Genomic DNA, 18279 nt, shown 5'->3' with positions numbered 1-18279 from the left:
TATTTGGTATTTATGATCAAGACAGTTGTTTGTATGGAAAAATTAAGTCATTAAAAGTGAAATAATATTATTAAACATAATGTTTTTTGCAGGTTTTGTCCCGAAGATGGTAAGAGGGAAGTACTACACAAACATAGTTAAAGTCAGTGTTGCTGCCAATCAATGGCATATGTAAGGCTTTGTTAACCATAAGAAATACCATTATCATGTGGTATATGGAAAATAATTGTGGTATTACATTTGATATATTTATTTATTTTATAGGGACAGAGCATGTTTATGAACATCAGTTTAAATACAACTAGCATAGCAAGAATGCTCATTTACATATGTTGTCCCGAGGCAGGTTACAAACAAAGACGGCCGCATCATTTTTAAAAACTGGCATTTAAAGGGTTAAATTACATAGAAATGACTCAGGACAGATTTTGGTTAAAAGTCAGGTAATTGAAAGTTCGGGGTAATTTTTTCCCCGAAGATGCTGAAAGGATGTTTTTAGAAGAACCCCTCAAAGTCAAGTAAAAGTATCTAAAATAAAGTGATTGAGTAAATGGCTCCAGTTAGTGTAGGCTAAATTATTCTATGACATGTTATATCATTAGTGTTGATGTATTACTAACCATTAAACATTTCTTTATTGTAGCTTTATTGAGTTGGAGCTAGTATTAAGTACTTTATGTACATTCAGGTAACTTGGTTCAGTTGTTCCCAACGTAGAGGGGCCGGCCCCTTCAAAGGGTCACATGATAAATCTGAGGGGCCCTGAAAATAATATGAGGGCTTGAAATAAGAAGATACAAAGTTCTGCCACATAAAGTTACTGTAATTCTTTTCTTCATATTTTCACATTTTTGAAAAAGGTTTTAACTTCGTAATATTTGCCAATTTAGGCCTCGGACATGAAACAATCAGACAATTAAAAGGAAAATCACTCTTTGGTTTGTTTGGTTATAATTAAAACAATTCTAATGGGGGACACAAATCTAAATATTTGGGAACAACTGGTTTAAACTCTAGCAAAGCATTGTGTGATTAATCACATAATGTGAGTATTAATCTAAAACGATGTTTATAGTACAAACTACGACTACTACTACTAATAATAATAATAAAAGATGCAATGGAGTAAAAAGTACAACTATTCCAGTTAACCAAGTTTGTTCCTCTCTGTTCAGAGTGAATTATCAGCCTTTCATTTTGCAACCACTTATCAACACTAGGTGGTGCTGCATACCCATAGTTTGCTTGACAGACCCAGATACTCTACTTGTAAAAGTATCATAACAGAAGTGGAAATATTAACTGTACATGTACGCATACTAACGTCTTGCAGTGAGTCTGATAATACAAATGCACATATGCGATGAAATGCTATAGAGAGATAGAGAGGTTTACATGTTTGTGGATAGTTAAAGCATTATCCATCTTGTGATCCTGCAGACCAGTAATCACAACCAAAATTCACAAATAATGTTATTATGGTAAAAACCATTAAGACATTTTTTTATTCAGTTGTGACAGAGACTTTCAACAGTTGTTCATGCATGTGGGTGTATTCATTGAATGGGAACTTTACACTGAAAGGTACAATAAAGTTATCATTGTCACACAATAACACAACAAGATACTGACGTCATCAGTGTGGGTTTTGTATTCCCTCCATTTCTAAGAGAAGTGGTTGAACTTCTAGAGCTGGAGAACTCATGTGCTGTGTTTCTACATTGTCAGTCCTGTCAGCTACCTGGTTCAGCAGAGAACATGCAAAGTCCTGTGTGTGGTGGACGGATCCTACTGGCTCATTTGGTCTGGAACTATCGACAGAGCTCTGTCGGCCCAGGATGTGGCCTGTGCATATTGACGTGTGGACTCCTGAAGGGTTGAGAGAGCTGAAAGCAGTGTGATACTGTGGCTGACTTGAGGGGGTGACAGAGGAATGGATGGGTGTCTGGGACCTGGTCTGATTATGTGTAGGGTCAGAGTTGGTTTGAACACCCAGAGAAGGATGGGTGTAGCCAGTATTTACTGGGGAACATATGGGAAGAGTGTTGCTCATTGTGGGAACAGAGGCATTGTAGGCCACCTGTGGGGCCTGACAAACCACCGGGAAGCTACTGAAGGCAGAGCTGAGGCCCAACAGGGATGGACACCTCTGACCATGTGAGTGGGTCATGTAAGGAGAGTTTGGAGTTGTTCTGGAGGTTGGGTAGGGGCCACACTGGCTCTGCAGCCTGTTAGCTGAGGCCGCTTCTCTGTCAGAGCAGCACACGTGTAGACAGGACGACATGGGGCTCGATGAGTGCAGCACGGTGGGACTTCTGCCCTGGGAGGCCATCCCAGTGCAGCCACACACGTTTCTGGCAGGGTGGCTAATGGCTTCATGATGGAGGTGCAGTCCAGTGGCCATGTTTAAAGGGACGTGGGCCGGCCAGTCACTGGAAGCAGTAACATTAGGACTGGGAGCCATCTGTATTCCACAGGAATATGAAGAACCTGGAGAGTTGTAATGGAGCATGGCCATATGAGACTGTAGGCAATGCATTATGTCATGGAGCTCCTTGGCGAGGTTGGAGACATCTTGGTTCAAGTTATTCACCTAAAAAGCAGAAGTAGTAGAAAGTTGTCTTGGAGCATATGTGAAGTTTAATGTTTTCATGTAGTTTCTCAAATATATAAACAGATATGTACCTCAAAGGAAAAGATAAAAGTCTAGTTGTTAAAAACATACAGTTTAAATTAGATTATGTTCACGTGTTGGAGTTGATTTGAGTGTCAGTCCACTTATGATGCCACATTTAAATTAGCTATATCTTGGATTTTGTTGGGATATGATCCACTTTTCTCAGACTCATAAATATCAGTCCCCTATAAACATGCCTGATGTTTCATTAAGATACGTATATTATTCTTACAAATCAACAGAAATGTTGAAAAATGCAACATTAAGTGAAAAGAAATTCCTGGATACACACTAAAATATAATGGATTCTTCCCTTACCCATACCACATCCTTCCACCCAGTGTTTTAATTTTGAACTTACCTCTTTGTTCAGCTTGCTTATGTTTTGTCTCACTTCCTCTGTTTCCAAAAGCAGGTTAGCACTCACTTGTAACCGTTCTGAAAAAGCATAAATATGAGTTTGTACTTTATTAAAAAATATTAAAGTGTGTAGTTCACTTTTCATTCGCTGTGCAGAGACTTTACCTGTTAAATTAGTCTTGGCTTCGCTCTGCTCGACATTAAACTGAAATGCGAGACTATTGTCCTCAATTCCATCCACGACTCTGCACAGACACAAATTAATGTCACATCACTTTGAATAGATGCAAATTGAATATTGATATATATTTGGATGAAGCAGGATGACAAGGTTACCTGGGGCTAAGGTCCAGTGGACTAACACAAGGTAAGAATGGCATGAGCAGCTTGGCAGGCCGATGGTTCGAGTCTGTGTCAGTGGTAAGACTGGGCAAGGGGGAGAGAGAGAGCTCCTCTCTCTCTCTGAATGCCTGAGGAGAGGGGCTGCAGCCTCTGCTGCCTTGGACAGGTGACCGACAGAGGTGGAGTGCGTTGATGTGGTGGAGCTCCTCCCCCAACAGGCTGCTGAGACAGCGCTGATGGACGGGGCTGCCCATTCCCTGCAGCAGAGGCCCTCTTCTCTGCTGAGAGTGTCTCATGTCGTCCTCGTGTTCTGCATAGTCTGCCTCAATGATAAATGGCAGCTTGTGGTCCACAGAAACATGACTCTGAGGAGAGGGGGAAGTTGAATATATGTTGAAATTATTTGAAGCTCCTGGAGTCTTCTTCATGGGTAACACAACCATCATGTCACTGTACAAACAGGGCTTCAACATAAAGTGGCATCACATTTAGTGTTGACGAAATGAATCTCTAGTGTAAATTGGCAGATATTTGTAGGTACAGAGTCCTTTAAAATCTGCTAGCTACATTCGGTCATTTCTACTCTCTTTATATCAGAATTCAAGCTACCAAGCAATGTGAAGTTTCTGAAAAACAATCTCACTGGGGGCTACAGTAAGATCTCTCATACCTGGTGCATAATGAAGTGTGAACAAAAACCAGAATTAACTAGAAAGTCACTCAGTAGAGCCCATCAAGATCCATTAATGTTCGTGATCAGCTCCAAAATTGAATGACTTCTTCCATACCACATCCTTTCACTAAGTTTTGTGGAAATCGGTCTTGTAGTTTTTGCGTAATCCTACAAACAAACCAACCAACAAACAAACGGACAGGGATGAAAACATAACCTCGTTGGAAGAGGTAACAACGGTTGCAAAGATTTCCTCTTGTAGAATCCCATACTCAGCTTGTGCTCTTACTTTCAGTTCAATATGTTGCCTGTATAGCTCATGTACCTGAATTTTTAGAATGGGTGACGCAAGTAGAGGAAGATATATGCGGATGCTGTGGGAGACATCTTCAGACATGGGGGTGACAATTACTCATGTTACTCTGTTAGTGTTTGTATATTGTTCCACCTTCTGGTCTCCTTGATGCATCAAGTCTACATTAAAATCTTCTGCATAAGACATCAGCTGCTGCCGGAGTTCTCCTTTCACCAGCTTCCAGAAAACTTCCATAACACCTGTGGCCTCTGTGCCGTGTCTTTCACTTGCTTTTTTCTCTTTTATCTCAGCTGTGTGTGTGAGTCCAGGCAGTTTAATGTGCTGTTTTCAATATTAATCATAACAGGCTTTCAGTGAAGCAGACCGATGTTTTATGATGTGAACACAGATCGTACTGAAACTGACTGCCAGATGTATCAGGCAGATCAAAGCTGAAATAATTAGCTTAGTGAGGAACACATACCTGAGACAATCTCGGTGTCCATGGAAACCGTGCTGCTCCCTGGAGATATAGATGATAAAATTAACAATGAATTACACCTTTATATTCTATGAGGTAGAGTAGCCTATAGGCATTTTTCCAGTAGAGCGGGTACTAGAAAATTGAATTCTGTCTCTGTCTGCAGTGATCTCCACAAAATATCAGATGTCTTACATCAGTTTCGCTGCCCTCTCTCAAGTTGTAGGTGAGGTTGTGGTGGATGTCAGAGCTGAAGCGGCTGCCGTACTCTGGGTACAGCCTGAGGACCTCCATCAAAGCCTTGACACTGATGTACTGCAAGTCGCAGTAGGTCAGTGCCTTCACATCTGCGTTTGTCTTGATCACCTGATCACGTTCCGGGAGATCAGCCCCGATGAGGTCACCTTTGCCTGCAGAGAATGTGGGGTTAAGCGGAGGGGATACAACAAGGCAAAAGAAGCAAAAACAAGCAACAGAGGAAATATTCCACATTTGGTTGCACACTGACCCAGAATGGCTAAGACCATGGTGTCTTTCAGAACCTCCAGGGAACCCGAGCAGACGAAATAGTTGGCTTGTAGGGCATCTCCGTGGCGGATGAGATATTCTCCTGGTGCGCAGAAGGAGGTCTTGATGTGCAGGGAGAGGGAGCGCAGACACCCTCTGCTTGCTCGCTCAAACACAGGCAGCTGCAGGATGTCTTTGTTCAGATGCATGGCGATGTCAGCTCGCAGCTCGTCCGGGAAGTCATGCAGCAACTGAAACACAACACAGGAAAAAGAAGGTGTCAAGTCTGTATACAGCTTCTGACAGTACCAACAGGTCCACTGCATACTTGAATACTTCCCCTGCCCCTAAACACATGCACCAAAAAAAAGATCCATGGTGGTTTGATGCACGCGTGTGACGTGTCAAGCCGCTGAGTAAAAACAGAAGTGTTAAAGCCAACAAGTTCTCAGAAACCAGCCACAGTGTCTGCTACCTTCAACAGTGAATAAATTACCTACAGATGGCAATGGCGAGGGTGTTAATGAGTACTCTCTATATTTCAACTCCTACCCTTGTAATTACAGGGTACTCCTCCTAGATCGGTGCTGGTATTGTAACTGATGTGTCATCTACTTAAGGAAATGGATTAAGACTCCGGAGAATTTTGGAGATGACCCACATTTCATGAATCTAGCACCCGCACAAAAATACATTACTGCAACCTACTCAGTCATAAGCTCATTTAGAGTTACTTATTAAAAAGTTATTAAACTAATATTTGATTAAATCTGAGGTAAAAGGTTACTTTAACCAAATGAACCACACTAAACTGCTAATTTCTGATCTGTCACCCACCTCATTGGCGTTGATGCCATTGTTGACCGACCAGGTGGCCTGAAAGTACTCCAGCATCCTTTGCTTCAGCTGCTGAGGTAGCCGATGCACACGGATGAAGTCCTTCAGGTCCTTCATTCGGGTGTGATAGAGCGAGCGCCGCGAGTACATGCGCTGGATGATGGCTGTCACGTTGCCGAAGACCACTGCATGCATCAGGGCTGCAGGAGGGAGGGAGAGCGGCTGACGTTCATGGTGTTTTCTCAGAACATTTATCATAACTTGGTGAATTTTCTGTGAACCCACCACCCATGAGCATGATGCAGATGGAGAAGATTTTCTCTGCGTCCGTATTGGCACAGACGTTGCCAAAACCGACACTGGTGAGGCTGCTGAGGGTGAAGTAGAGAGAGGCGATATAGGCACTCGGCATGGAGGGACCACCCATGGTGCTGTTGATGTATGGGGTCTCCAGACGCTTTCCCAACTCCTGAAGCCAGCCTGGTGGATGAGGTCAGAACATGGTTGGATCTCAGGCGACTAAACTAAATTCAACCATTCTGACAGCTTAAATATGACGGTTGCACAACTGTTTCTAGTCTCTCTTCTCTCCCCTCTTTTTCACCCACCTCTCCTTTCTCCCCCATTTTACTCCGCTCACCCCAACCGGTCGAGGCAGATGGCCGCCCAGTTCTCAGAGAGGTGTCTTCAAGTGGCCACAGTCACAAAAGTGCATGCTCATTGTAAAATTGTTGGTTTTTACTCTATGATTTTTAGGGTCTCATATTATTATGTAAAGAGCCTTGAGATTTTGTATGTTATGATTTTAATCAATCAATCAATCAACCAATCAACCAATCAACCAATCAACCAATCAACCAATCAATCAATCAATCAATAAATCAATCAATACAATACAATACAATACAATACAATACAATACAATACAATACAATTGATTGATTGGTTGGTTACAATACAATTTGTATGGTATAGCCCATATTCCCAACAAGTTGCGACATACTCTGCCTGTAACCGTCAGCAAGAGTCAGGAAAAAATTGCCGCTATACTATACAAATTGAATGAAAAGTTATCATGTATTTTAGAAATCTGCTTCAACAGATGACCCTCTCTTCATCGGTAGGTGATATAATGGGAAGTTGTATAATTCATACTGGTGATATAATGGTATTACTCCGTGACCTACACTTCCTCTGCACAGACAAGACAGGATAGATGTTGTAATGATGCTGCAGCTTTCAGGCATTCAAGCATGACAAGAGATGTGCAGAACTAACCCACTGGGGGAGGCATTAAAAACGGTTGAGCAATGCCAAACAAGTGAGGAACAACATTACACTCTTGAATCATTTTTTGTGAGACCTATCAAACATACACATGTGGCTCACCTATGTCCCAGGTAACAGGGTCACTGCTCTCTATCTCCTTGCGTCCGATGACGTACCAGACACAAGCCATCCAGTGAGCCAGCAGCGCAAACACAGACATGAGCAGGGTCAGGACCACGGCGCTGTACTGAGAGTAACGATCCAATTTTTGCAAGAGGCGCAGCAGACGCAGCAGACGGACCGTCTTCAACAAATGCACAAGCGAGGTCTAAAGTTGAGGAAAGGGAGAACAGGATATATAATCAAGTCCCTTGATCATTCGACAAAAGGGGGGTCGAATATCCTTGAATATCTTCTGCAGTCTTGTAGGACACAAGTGCAATCTGTGCACAATGTTGAACTGAATCAAAGCTTGCTTGGCATTCATAGAACTACTGTGAACTACCTCCTTCAGTCCTCCCTGAATGAATCTGATAATAGAATATGTCAATTTCGCAACAAGAAACAGCGCCTTTAGTATATGGTTCAATACAGTTTAAAGATTGTCCACAGCATTAGGATCTGGGTGCTGATCATTCATTTGGGACATGAGGCCTTAAAAATGTCGCAGTTGAAGAAAACTGATGCAACTAGATTATACCCTTCTTTCTTTATGTTGTGAAAACTGTGTGGAATCAGTTTCCAGATACATTTTAGGGGCTTTCATTATAGACAACACCATATACCAAACCTTTAAGGAGTTCTGGATTATGGGGTAATTGTTCTCGTTGATGTCTTTTTAATTTTTGTTGCGCTATTAAGGAGAGCTGGGAGACATGAATGCTTGCAGGAGGGCTGCTCAACCGGTTATCAAGGATGCATTTCTTCCAGGTTGCTGCGATGGGGGGCAACAACGGCATAACCGCTCACTGGGATTTACTGAAAAATAAATTAAAAAAACAATGTTACCATCTTTATGGCATTAATACATCTCACAGTAAAAATAGTTAACGTTTTCCAAAACTCTATGTTATTTTTCAATTGTTTCATCTTTTTGTCCAAAATACACTTGAATAACTGCAGCTTACTTTTAGTTACAATAACCAAACTCGCAAATTTATCTAGGACAATATTGAATGGGGTAGTCTCCAGGAATGTCTTGTCTACCATTTGTAATAGAGGTATAAATTCAGTCTTTGCCCAATTTATTCTCAATCCTGAAAATGAGCCAGATATATCTATACAATTTAACGGAGGGGCAATAGAAGCTTAAGGATAAGAAATTAATATAATGACATAATCTGCGTAAGTATTCATTAGTATAACATATGGTGTGTCCCAACCTCTCAGCTAACCAAAATGTGCTATCTTATAATAGCATCTATTGTGAAGCATGAGTTTATTGTTAATAATAGCATTAGTTTTTTTTTAACCAGAGTCAGAGAGATGTCTTTATGAGTCAGCTAAGGCCTCTGGCAAAGTACGACTAATCCGCAGGAAGTACCAGTGTTCCTCTTAGAGGATATAACTAAAGCGAGAAAGCTCAGTGAAGTGAATGTGGATAATCACCTCCAGTCCACTGCTCTGGAGGAACAACACAAAAACATTGCTAGTCTTAAAGTTTGTGCATTTACAGAGACAGACAGTTATAAAACCCTGGGGGCCGACAGAGTGGTGCCGGTCATCTTATTACCACAGTGATGTTGAAAGCGTAGAGGAGGTCGAAGGGCAAAGCTGCGATCAGATCCACGAAGAACCAGGTGGTGCAGTAATGGAGGTAGATGGAGCGGGCGTCGTACACCACCTGTCCCGACTGACTCACGTAGGTGGTGCGGAAATTCAGGATAATATCTGAGGCGCAAAGTAATACATAAAAAAAAAAAAATTCATGATTGTAAGACACATTTAAGGTGTAATATAAGCAGTTTGGAAGTTTACTGGGATTGTTGTTCAGGCAGAAAAAAAATTACCAATTTCTAAATCGTCCAAAAAATATTCACAAATCCATGAAACTGTGTTTTTTAGTTAAACAGTTTAGTAAGACTATTTATAAAAGAGGGCCAAGTACACCTTTTAAACCACTTCATCCATAAGCAGTATAAAATTAACTGTTAATATTAGTTTTAATATTACAGTATACTCGTTATACAAGTTTTCAAAATCTGTAATAAAGGGAGACCAGGAAGAAACACTTTATAAATACTATACTGTTAACAGCTAAGGCAAGTTAGGTTAGGTCCATACCAGCTGGACATTAATGATTAGACAACACAGTTGATTGAGGGCTGATATTATGGACATTTCTTTTTACTTGTTTGTGCAAATTAATACAAGGAGAATTGCAATACTGTGATAATTTACATGACACATCCTTGGCAATTTATTTTCACTTGGAGAGAGTTGTTTCTTGCAGCGAGGCTCAATGGAGAGAGTGTTTGTGAAGCTAAATGAAACTGGTTCAGGGACAGGTCTTCAACATTGAGCATTGCGCCACATTTTTTAAATTGTATTTTATCAAACAAGGACAATGCACAAAAACATTAGTCTCCAAAAGAGAAGTGATGATTTATCTATCAGCTAATTTCCATCTGCAGTCCTTGGGCAGGTACACACTAAATCTAAAACACACCAAGTACAAAAACATAAATTTACATACAACACCATCAAAGACTCAACAAACAAACACAAACAGTTATGCAGACAAATCCACGAGTACACATCAACATATATCAGCACATTCATTCAATATATCGGAAAAATTGCAATTCAACACAATTCAAAATCGGAATCATGGTCAGATTAATGTTTACTCCACGGGAGATAGAGTGAAAGTCTGTGCAAGTTTTAAGCTCAGCTGGAGACATATTCCAATGTTTGATGGCCGTTGAACACTCGATATCTCCAGTGAGAATTGCAGGAAAATGATTCACTTTCACAAAAAGTAAGTAGGTGAAAGAGTGAGCGACAGCATGTGATGCCAGGTGAGTTAATTTGAGCACATATATCACAGACTGTCTGTCCTCAAACGTGTTAAGAGAGAGAAAGAGAAGTTACAGAGCCTCGCGACAGATGTGCTATCACACTTCCTTTGGAGGAAAAATGGAAGGAAGTGAGAGAAATCTAATTATTATTCGTAACCGGGGGCAACAGAGACGCCCTGAGTGGGCGAGGAAAGGTAGGGGGTTCATGTGGTAGCTATTGCCAAGGTAACCACTGCAGATGCACTGGAATATACAGTTATGAAGCGCATTGTTGTCGCTTCATAACGCCGCTCAAGATGCTTCACCACAGAGGTCAGCTGGTGCACAGCATGCAATCACTTTAAAAGATGTTGCTCTAAAATTATAGGGGTTCGATCTACCAATTATCTTACTGAAAGAAGAAGAAATATTCAAAATGAATGAAATCTATTTTTTTTCAAGGTCCTAAAATTGTTGATTGCAATAGTTTTATCAAACGAATCATTACCAAGTATGAAGAGCACCTCCACAGCTATGTCACTGCCTTTAGTGCTTTGATTGATGAGCGAGTGGTGGTCGCTGTCCTGGTCATGACTGGCAAAGCAGACGTCGTAAGGCACGGTGACAGCGACGTAGAAGGTCGCCAGTAGAATGAGCCAATCCCACAGGGCCTTGGAGATGCTGTAGTGCAGCAGGATGAAGCGTGACTTCTTCACGGCCGCAACCTTGTACTCAGGTAGAGACGGCTTCTGGAACACACTCTGAAAGGACCACGAGAAAATTGACTCTGCGGGAGGTGGAAGTCATGAGATCAAAATGTGTATTTCATTGACATCCTGGTGAGGTGGGAGAGTAGTGGTCCTCAGTTGGAGAGAGGAAGCTTGTTTGATGAACTTACTGCCTGCATTATGTTTACGGCCACCTTAAACCCAGAGGAATAATGAATCCTTTGGATAAATGAAACCAAATCTGAAAATGAAACAGGATGAATAAATTCATTTCCCCCTGTGTCTGCATATATTAATAAGCTCAGCATGAAGCACTGAGCGCGGCTGGTTAAACAGCCAATGATCAACCATTTTCATTAACTTCAAAAGATTTGTAATCAATTTCGAGTGAACTTGAATAAGGAAATTATAGGCACGTGATTGTTGATTGGACACCAGTGGTTTAAAGAGGGTTTTTGAATGTCTCGTGTTAGTAACATTAAAATCATATGTGAGATTAACACTCACCATACACCAGTGATGGGGTTAACAAAGTACAATTACTTCATTACTGTACCAATTTAGATTTAATACCAGGTACTTTTCAGTTTTACTTCACTACATAAATCAGGAAATATGTGTACTGTTTGCTCCACTACACTTTTTGCAAAGGATTGTGTTACATGTTAACTTTATTTTTATATTTTAAAAAGTAAAATTAATAAATAGAGTCCAATTGGGCCACTGATCCAATCAGAGTGGGCAGGAAACATTAGATTCTGCCTCCTTTGATGAGAGCAAGTGCGCCTGCAGCAGCAGATGTAAACTCAGCCATAATGATGTAGTAGACCATTGTATTATGGGAAAGGCTACAGCACTTTTAATTTGAATACTTTAAGTATATTTAACTTACTTAAAGGTTCAGCAAATACTTAGCAAATACTATTTAAAGAAAAGCACCCACACATCCCTTGGTAAGAATGAATAATGAAATATTGAGACTGTATATTGTAGCTTTAATTATCTTGAAGCTATGGCTTTCACTCACATCAGTCAGTTTCCTGTTGCCCCTCTTGGTGAACAGGTTGGTCAGGTGGTGCAGAATTGTCCTTCCTCTCTCCCGAGCTTGTGAGAAGTGAGATTGGTTGCTTTTCCTGCCTTGGTAAGCAGCCTCCGACGTACCTGTGGGCGAAAACCATAACGGCCCAAGAATAAATGTAAATTGAGACGTATTCCATTTATCTTTGAACGATTTAAAAAACAAGCAGTGGCAATATGACATTTTGAAGTTGAAGTAGTCAATTAAAATAGGACTGCTAACTGCTAAGACGTGCAGGCCTCACCTTCTCCTTGGGCGTAGAGACAGCTTTTCTCATGCGATTCACTGACATCTTTGAAGGATAACAGGAACAGCACCACCTCACTTTTCTCATTTTTAATTGGAACAATATCCAGGAGGCACCAAAATGGGTTTCCTGAGGATATCAAAAAAGTTATTAATCTTGTTATCCAACAATACATCTCTACAGTTTATACCCCCAAAAAATGATTGCATTCCTATTGATTCTGGAGTAACATTGTTTTTTTAAATTTTGTGTCTGTGTGAAGACCAGGGAAATGGCTGGAAAAAAACCACAACCAAACACTCTTCAGGTCAGGTTAGATCAATCAAAGTCTGCGCTCCAGAATGCACGGCCAATCTGGGTGAACAGATGAGTCCTCCTCACCATTTTTCCGGTAAAAGCAGACTTCTGCCTGGTACTCCCGCTGTCCCTCCAGAGCTTTGTCCAGCTGCTGGATTGCACTTTCATTGGTCTCGACCCCGTGAAGGAAAATGCAGGTACAGGTTTTCTGCATCACCTCAATCCGCACAAAGCCGGTCAGCTCGCAGAACCCATCAGAGCAGTACACAATGGGGTAACCGTGGCGACCCTGAGCATTTCCCAGTAGAAAGTTACTGTCTGCAAGTTAAATAAAAAACAAGGATGGAGGTGAAACAAATTCATAATTTAATTGAGGAAACACGAAGACAGGTGAGCAAGTGGCAATATTGTTTTCTGCCTGCACAGCTGTGATGCAGTTTGACACAGTTGCAGCAATGAAAATAGGGGGGGGGGGGACTCTTGTCTCGTTGTCTTGTCCTTGGTCTTCTCCTTGGTTTTGGTCTTCTCATTGATCTTGTCCACGGTCTTGGTCTTACAATTATACCTGGTCTTATCTTGTCCTTGGTCTTGGGCTCATCTTTTACTTGTCCTCATCTTGGTCTTGTCTCTTCATGGCCTCGACTTGGTTTTGTCTTGTCCTTGGTCTTGTCTTGCCTCTTCATTGTCTCGTCTCGGTCCTCTCCTGTCTCTTCTTGGTCTTGTCTCTTCATGGTCTTTACTTGGTTTTGTCTTGTCCTTGGTCTTCAATCCAATTCAAACAGATGCCCGAAGAAAAGTTGTTCTACACAAGTTTTATTTTTTAAATGTATTTATTTGTGATACATCTATATTCAAAATAGTTTGGGACATTGATTTGGGAAGTCAAAAGGCTATTACTTCCACAGAAGATTGCTTAATTTAACAATGCCCACCATGTGGCAGAAAATCTTTTTCTCTCTAACACAGCTTCCAATCACAGTTGAATTAAAACTTTAATATGCAGTGTTTATATAACAGGAGAGAGCTTCTAGGTCTTAAGAATGGTTTTAATGGTCGAGGTGAAGATCTCTGTGAAAACAATTCAGTCAGATACATGACAGTGAAATCCTTTGGGCATTAAAAAAGAACTGTGAGTATTACTGCTAACTGCTGGAACATTGAGGAGTCATTTTAGGGCAGGATGTGTAGGTGGCGAAACGAATAATCATGAAACCCTGCGTTTGAAGAAAGCATTTATTCAAACTGAGGCTTGGTGTAAAATTTGTATTCACTAAAACACAGAATAGTCAAATAGCAACACTAGGATGGCTGTAAGAAATGTGAATAGAAAGAATCTACCTCTGAAATCATGTAGTATGAGAACTGTTAGTGCACAGAGAGCAGACTGATGTACATTTCTGTCTATTGAAACTACACATACTCTATGTATAGAGAAATAAAGTAGTCCATCTTCAGTCCCTTTTTTAAACCTGCTTATGTGCTGCAGAGTGATGTGTAAAAATCCTAAACGATACAGGTCCACTCCCCTTCTTGTCGACTGTAAAGCGAAATAACGATAATCATCGTTCTCTGACTAGTGCAGGTTTACTTTCACTTCACAAGAGACAGGTCGTGTCCAATGAAGGGTGTTTCCTTTCACTTGTTCATTCTGGTGCACATGGAGCGCAAGCAGATTAAATGTCAAACTAAAATATTTGTTTAAACATACCGCCCAACACAATGATACAATACAATGATGATGTTATAAGTGAGAGGACAATGCCGGACATCTGTGCTGCGGCGAGTTTTAATGAGTGATGCTTTGTGCTCTCCTCCAAAGCTCAGAGAGCAAACACAGACGGATGGTTTGTTCAGGTGCACGCAGCTATAGTCTCACCTGATGTATTTTAATTGTTCCTGAGGCAAAGAAATGCAATTAGAGACATGATGTATTATTCCTGATATGTTTACAGTTAGTCTCACAAGAAACTAAATTAAGATTTTTCCATGCTTGTGTTGCCATAGCAATTTGCGGCGAACAAATGGCTGCAGTTTGTAAGGCTACCGAGATACTGTGCCCCCCTGAAACACAGATGTATCCAGTGAAGGATCAGCATTAATAGCTTCAGATATAGTGGAGGATTCTGTAAAGATAAAATGCCCAGTCTCTGAAACCCCCTGTGCCTGATTGTCTTTCAATATAAACTGTTCGGACTCACCAGTTAATCAGGCAGATTATTGTCAAGTGTAATCCTCAGGAACAAAGTTTAATCTGGGTTGAATCAAACTCTCCCACTTCAAGAGATTCAAGATACTTTATTGTTTGACAGTTGTTGTGATGGCACTCCCTGAGATCTGGAAAATGGTATCTAGTCTAGCTCCCTTTAGTCTATGTCTCCCCTCTCAGTCTGCCTGAGTCTGACTGGAAGTGAAACTCACTCAAAGGGATTTCTTGTCAAGAAACGTTCACGTCGAAGATTAGAAAATGGGGGCGCATGTGAGGTGGGCAATTACAGGAGGTTTGTAATTTCTTATCGTTGCTTCTTCCCTTCCATTTGTCAATCACCCCATGCATTGGATTCCTTTAGTTTAAACTGCAATCACTCTAAAGCAATGATTATCCCCAATTATCAACGACAGAAGTGTGAAGAGGAGAAACGTGCTATTTAAACACCTACTCGAGCAATTAGCAGAAGAGACTGTCGACAGAGAGGAATACAAAAAAAGCTTTCAATGCCTGCGACTGTAAAGTTATGCCAGTAAAAACATTTAATATCTAGATTAATGATTCTCTAGATCCTGATGTCTACAGAGTGCAAATATAATTTTTCGTTAATTACCTATATTTGTAGATGGTGATCGATTAGATGAATAGTGATGTCTCAGATTCCAAAGAGGGTGACTGAGCAGGACCCCTGATGATATTTGATTACCCCTCTGCATAATTTATCTCAATTAATTTCCCTGCTCACATATCAGGGTCATGTGAATACCAGCTCCATTCCCCTGAGCCCGGCCTCTGTGCACAGTCACACCGGGGGGCATTTGTACTGTATTTATTATCTCTTCAGAGACCTGAGTTGAAAATAAGACTTTTAGCTCTGCAGTTACCCTCTCGTCCTCAAAAGAGACGTCCTCACACAGAAAAAGCTTTCGAGTCCACTGAGACACATTCGAGGCAGTTCTCGGACTAGAATCGTGCTCCGAAGCAACATGTTGACAGTTAGAGGCTTCACCTCCCAGCTGCTCGGTCAATCGGTTCACTTCCACATCTGATACTGGGGTATTGGGCCTGTGTGTGTGTGTGTGTGTGTGTGTGTGTGTGTGTGTGTGTGTGTGTGTGTGTGTGTGTGTGTGTGTGGGTGGGTGGGTGGGTGGGTGTGTGTGTGTGTGTGTGAAAGAAAGGGCAGGGTGATGTGAAAAAGGGCACTGGAGGATGCATGTGTGTGATCGGGAGATCCAGACGGAGAAAGTGTCATCGCAGTGAACTTGTGAATTTGCTAAGCTGTGATGGACAGTCCGACCCATTCACAGCCTGTCACATTATGTTCTGGAGTCTGCTGATGACTTTCAATTCTGTATGGCTCAATAATGGAGACATGGACTAGTAGAGCAGGATACAATAATACAATGGTCCATAATGGATGGAACGAGGAGGAACATCATTGTCTAAGCATGAAAAACAAACAACCAACCCTCTGTATTTTAATAATGCAAAAGCAAACACCAGCAAACTCCATGTGCATAAGTGAGCGGTGCATCTACTACATTTCATTCATGTCCTCCAGGTGCAGCGTGTTTTATGCAAAAAAGGACGTGAGGGGCATGAGATACTGTAAAAACCAGCCTTCACTAGTTACTGGTCTCCGTGTTGTAGCTAAAAATAGCTCATGAGATACTTTCTTTCTCAGGGTTTAAAACACATCATGTTTTAGATGTGTACGATTTAACATTAAAGTTTGAACTCAATAAATGGAAAAAAGAAAATAAGAAAATTAAGAATCAAAATCCCCAAAAGTGTCATTTTGTCAGTCATGTTTCAACTGATTGCAGATCATTAGGTTATTTTTCTACCCATCAACATAATACCAAAGCTTCTGCACAATCCCACCAGTTATTTTCAAAGGACCTGTTGTTAAACGAAAGATATAATGTGACCGCTGAGATATCAAACATTCAGCAGCATCAAAAAGCTAAATTTCACCAAAACATTAACGTCTCCTTAGCCTATCAGCATTTAACTCTGATTTTATTGCACCTCTCCTGCAACCTTTACCCCTCCGCTTGACTCGAAAGAGAAAGAAAATGATGTGCAAAGAAATGATCAAGGTTGGGGTCGGGGTAAATGCAGACATATGTCACAATAGGCCGTCTGTGCCATGACAACAGAGCCCTGAATCCACTGTTTTAAATTGAAAAGAATACATTATAGAAGAATGATGAGCACGAGCTACGCAGCCTTGATGTTACTGTTGAAGGATTTCAATTAGCACGGAGAGCAAGGTGCAAGGATCCCCTTGACTGTGCAATGCATACATTTCAGCGTCGAATAATCCTAACAAGCAACACAATGGCCCAACCAGCGGCTCCTCGGCTTTGCACTGTCCTTCTCCATTTCGAGCTCTGGTTTGCCGCCGTAACTCGCAGCATTATAATTGGATGTCGCGACTGTTGGGCACATTTGTCCAAAGCAGTGTTTTTCAGTGTCAGTCACAACTTTAAAGTGGGTTGAAGAAATGCCACAGGCTATGTAGCCTTGATGATGGAGGCGTAGCTGGTGGAGTTGCATCCTTAGAACTGAGACGAAAACATTTGCAGGCAACACAGTTACAAAATTTGAATACATGCGTCCCCAGAGAAAAGTTGGACACACACTGATTGTAGCACAGTATTCCAAAGAAGTCCAACAATGGCCATTGCACAAGCAACATAGCGTTCATGTACACTTACAAGTAATAAAAGGCATTCTGAGATTAATATCACCAAATAAAGAGCTATAATAGAAATATCCATAATATACTTACGCGTGCCATCAAAGTGGTTCGCAATGCTATCCAGGAAGGTGTTTTGTGGGGCGAGGAGGCCCTTCATCACAGGCATCTTGTACTAAGAGACAGTAGTTTGTCACCATTCCCCAAAGAGAACCACAGTGCCTCTTCTGTGAGGTTCTATCGGAGTGTGTGAGTGCAGTGTGTTCTTTCTATCCTCTGCGGTCCAGAGGAGACCACTGACATCTTTTTTTTTCTTGTTGCAGGACTTCTCTCCAAAGCTTCTGTCTCGGTATTGATTCAGGAGCTTTCAGGTTCAGCTGCAGGTCCCTCTGCTCCCAGCTCTGCTCTCAGCTCTGCTTCCAGTGTCACAGTGGAGCCTCAGCTTCTCTTCACACAGTCTAACTCCACTCACCATGGTTCCTACAGCCCCTGACTCCCCTTCCTTTCTCTCTCCGTCCCTCCCTCTTCCTCTTCCACACGCTGTCAATATATCAGTTTTCTCTCTCTCTCTCTCTCTCT

At 41.4% G+C, this 18279-nt stretch overlaps 1 protein-coding gene across 1 annotated transcript; it reads right to left on the bottom strand.

The window, feature by feature from the left end:
- Window positions 1–473: 473 nt before the first annotated feature.
- kcnh4a (potassium voltage-gated channel, subfamily H (eag-related), member 4a) lies at window positions 474–18207 on the bottom strand. Its single transcript, XM_035179702.2, has 16 exons — window positions 17794–18207; window positions 12875–13108; window positions 12491–12622; window positions 12196–12329; window positions 10949–11201; window positions 9174–9331; window positions 7562–7769; window positions 6458–6652; window positions 6173–6372; window positions 5337–5586; window positions 5024–5238; window positions 4832–4870; window positions 3374–3744; window positions 3203–3282; window positions 3039–3115; window positions 474–2593 (listed from the first exon to the last, which is right to left on the bottom strand). Exons 1-16 carry the CDS (start codon window positions 17867–17869, stop codon window positions 1637–1639), a joined length of 3579 nt encoding a protein of 1192 aa, XP_035035593.1. The 5' UTR covers window positions 17870–18207; the 3' UTR covers window positions 474–1636.
- Window positions 18208–18279: the final 72 nt, after the last annotated feature.

This window comes from Hippoglossus stenolepis, chromosome 16, assembly GCF_022539355.2.
Source record: "Hippoglossus stenolepis isolate QCI-W04-F060 chromosome 16, HSTE1.2, whole genome shotgun sequence".
Classification (NCBI taxonomy): Eukaryota; Metazoa; Chordata; class Actinopteri; order Pleuronectiformes; family Pleuronectidae; genus Hippoglossus; species Hippoglossus stenolepis.
Note: the sequence above shows the minus strand (reverse complement) of the source record. Positions and strands in the feature narration are given on the sequence as shown.

Coding starts and splice junctions, on each gene's coding strand:
- kcnh4a (XM_035179702.2), bottom strand. CDS start 17,869: ATGCCTGTGATGAAGGGCCTCCTCGCCCCACAAAACACCTTCCTGGAT. Junction 13,109..17,793: donor GAACCACTTTGATGGCACGC/GTAAGTATATTA, acceptor TTTAACTTGCAG/ACAGTAACTTTCTACTGGGA. Junction 3,116..3,202: donor AGCCAAGACTAATTTAACAG/GTAAAGTCTCTG, acceptor ATGCTTTTTCAG/AACGGTTACAAGTGAGTGCT.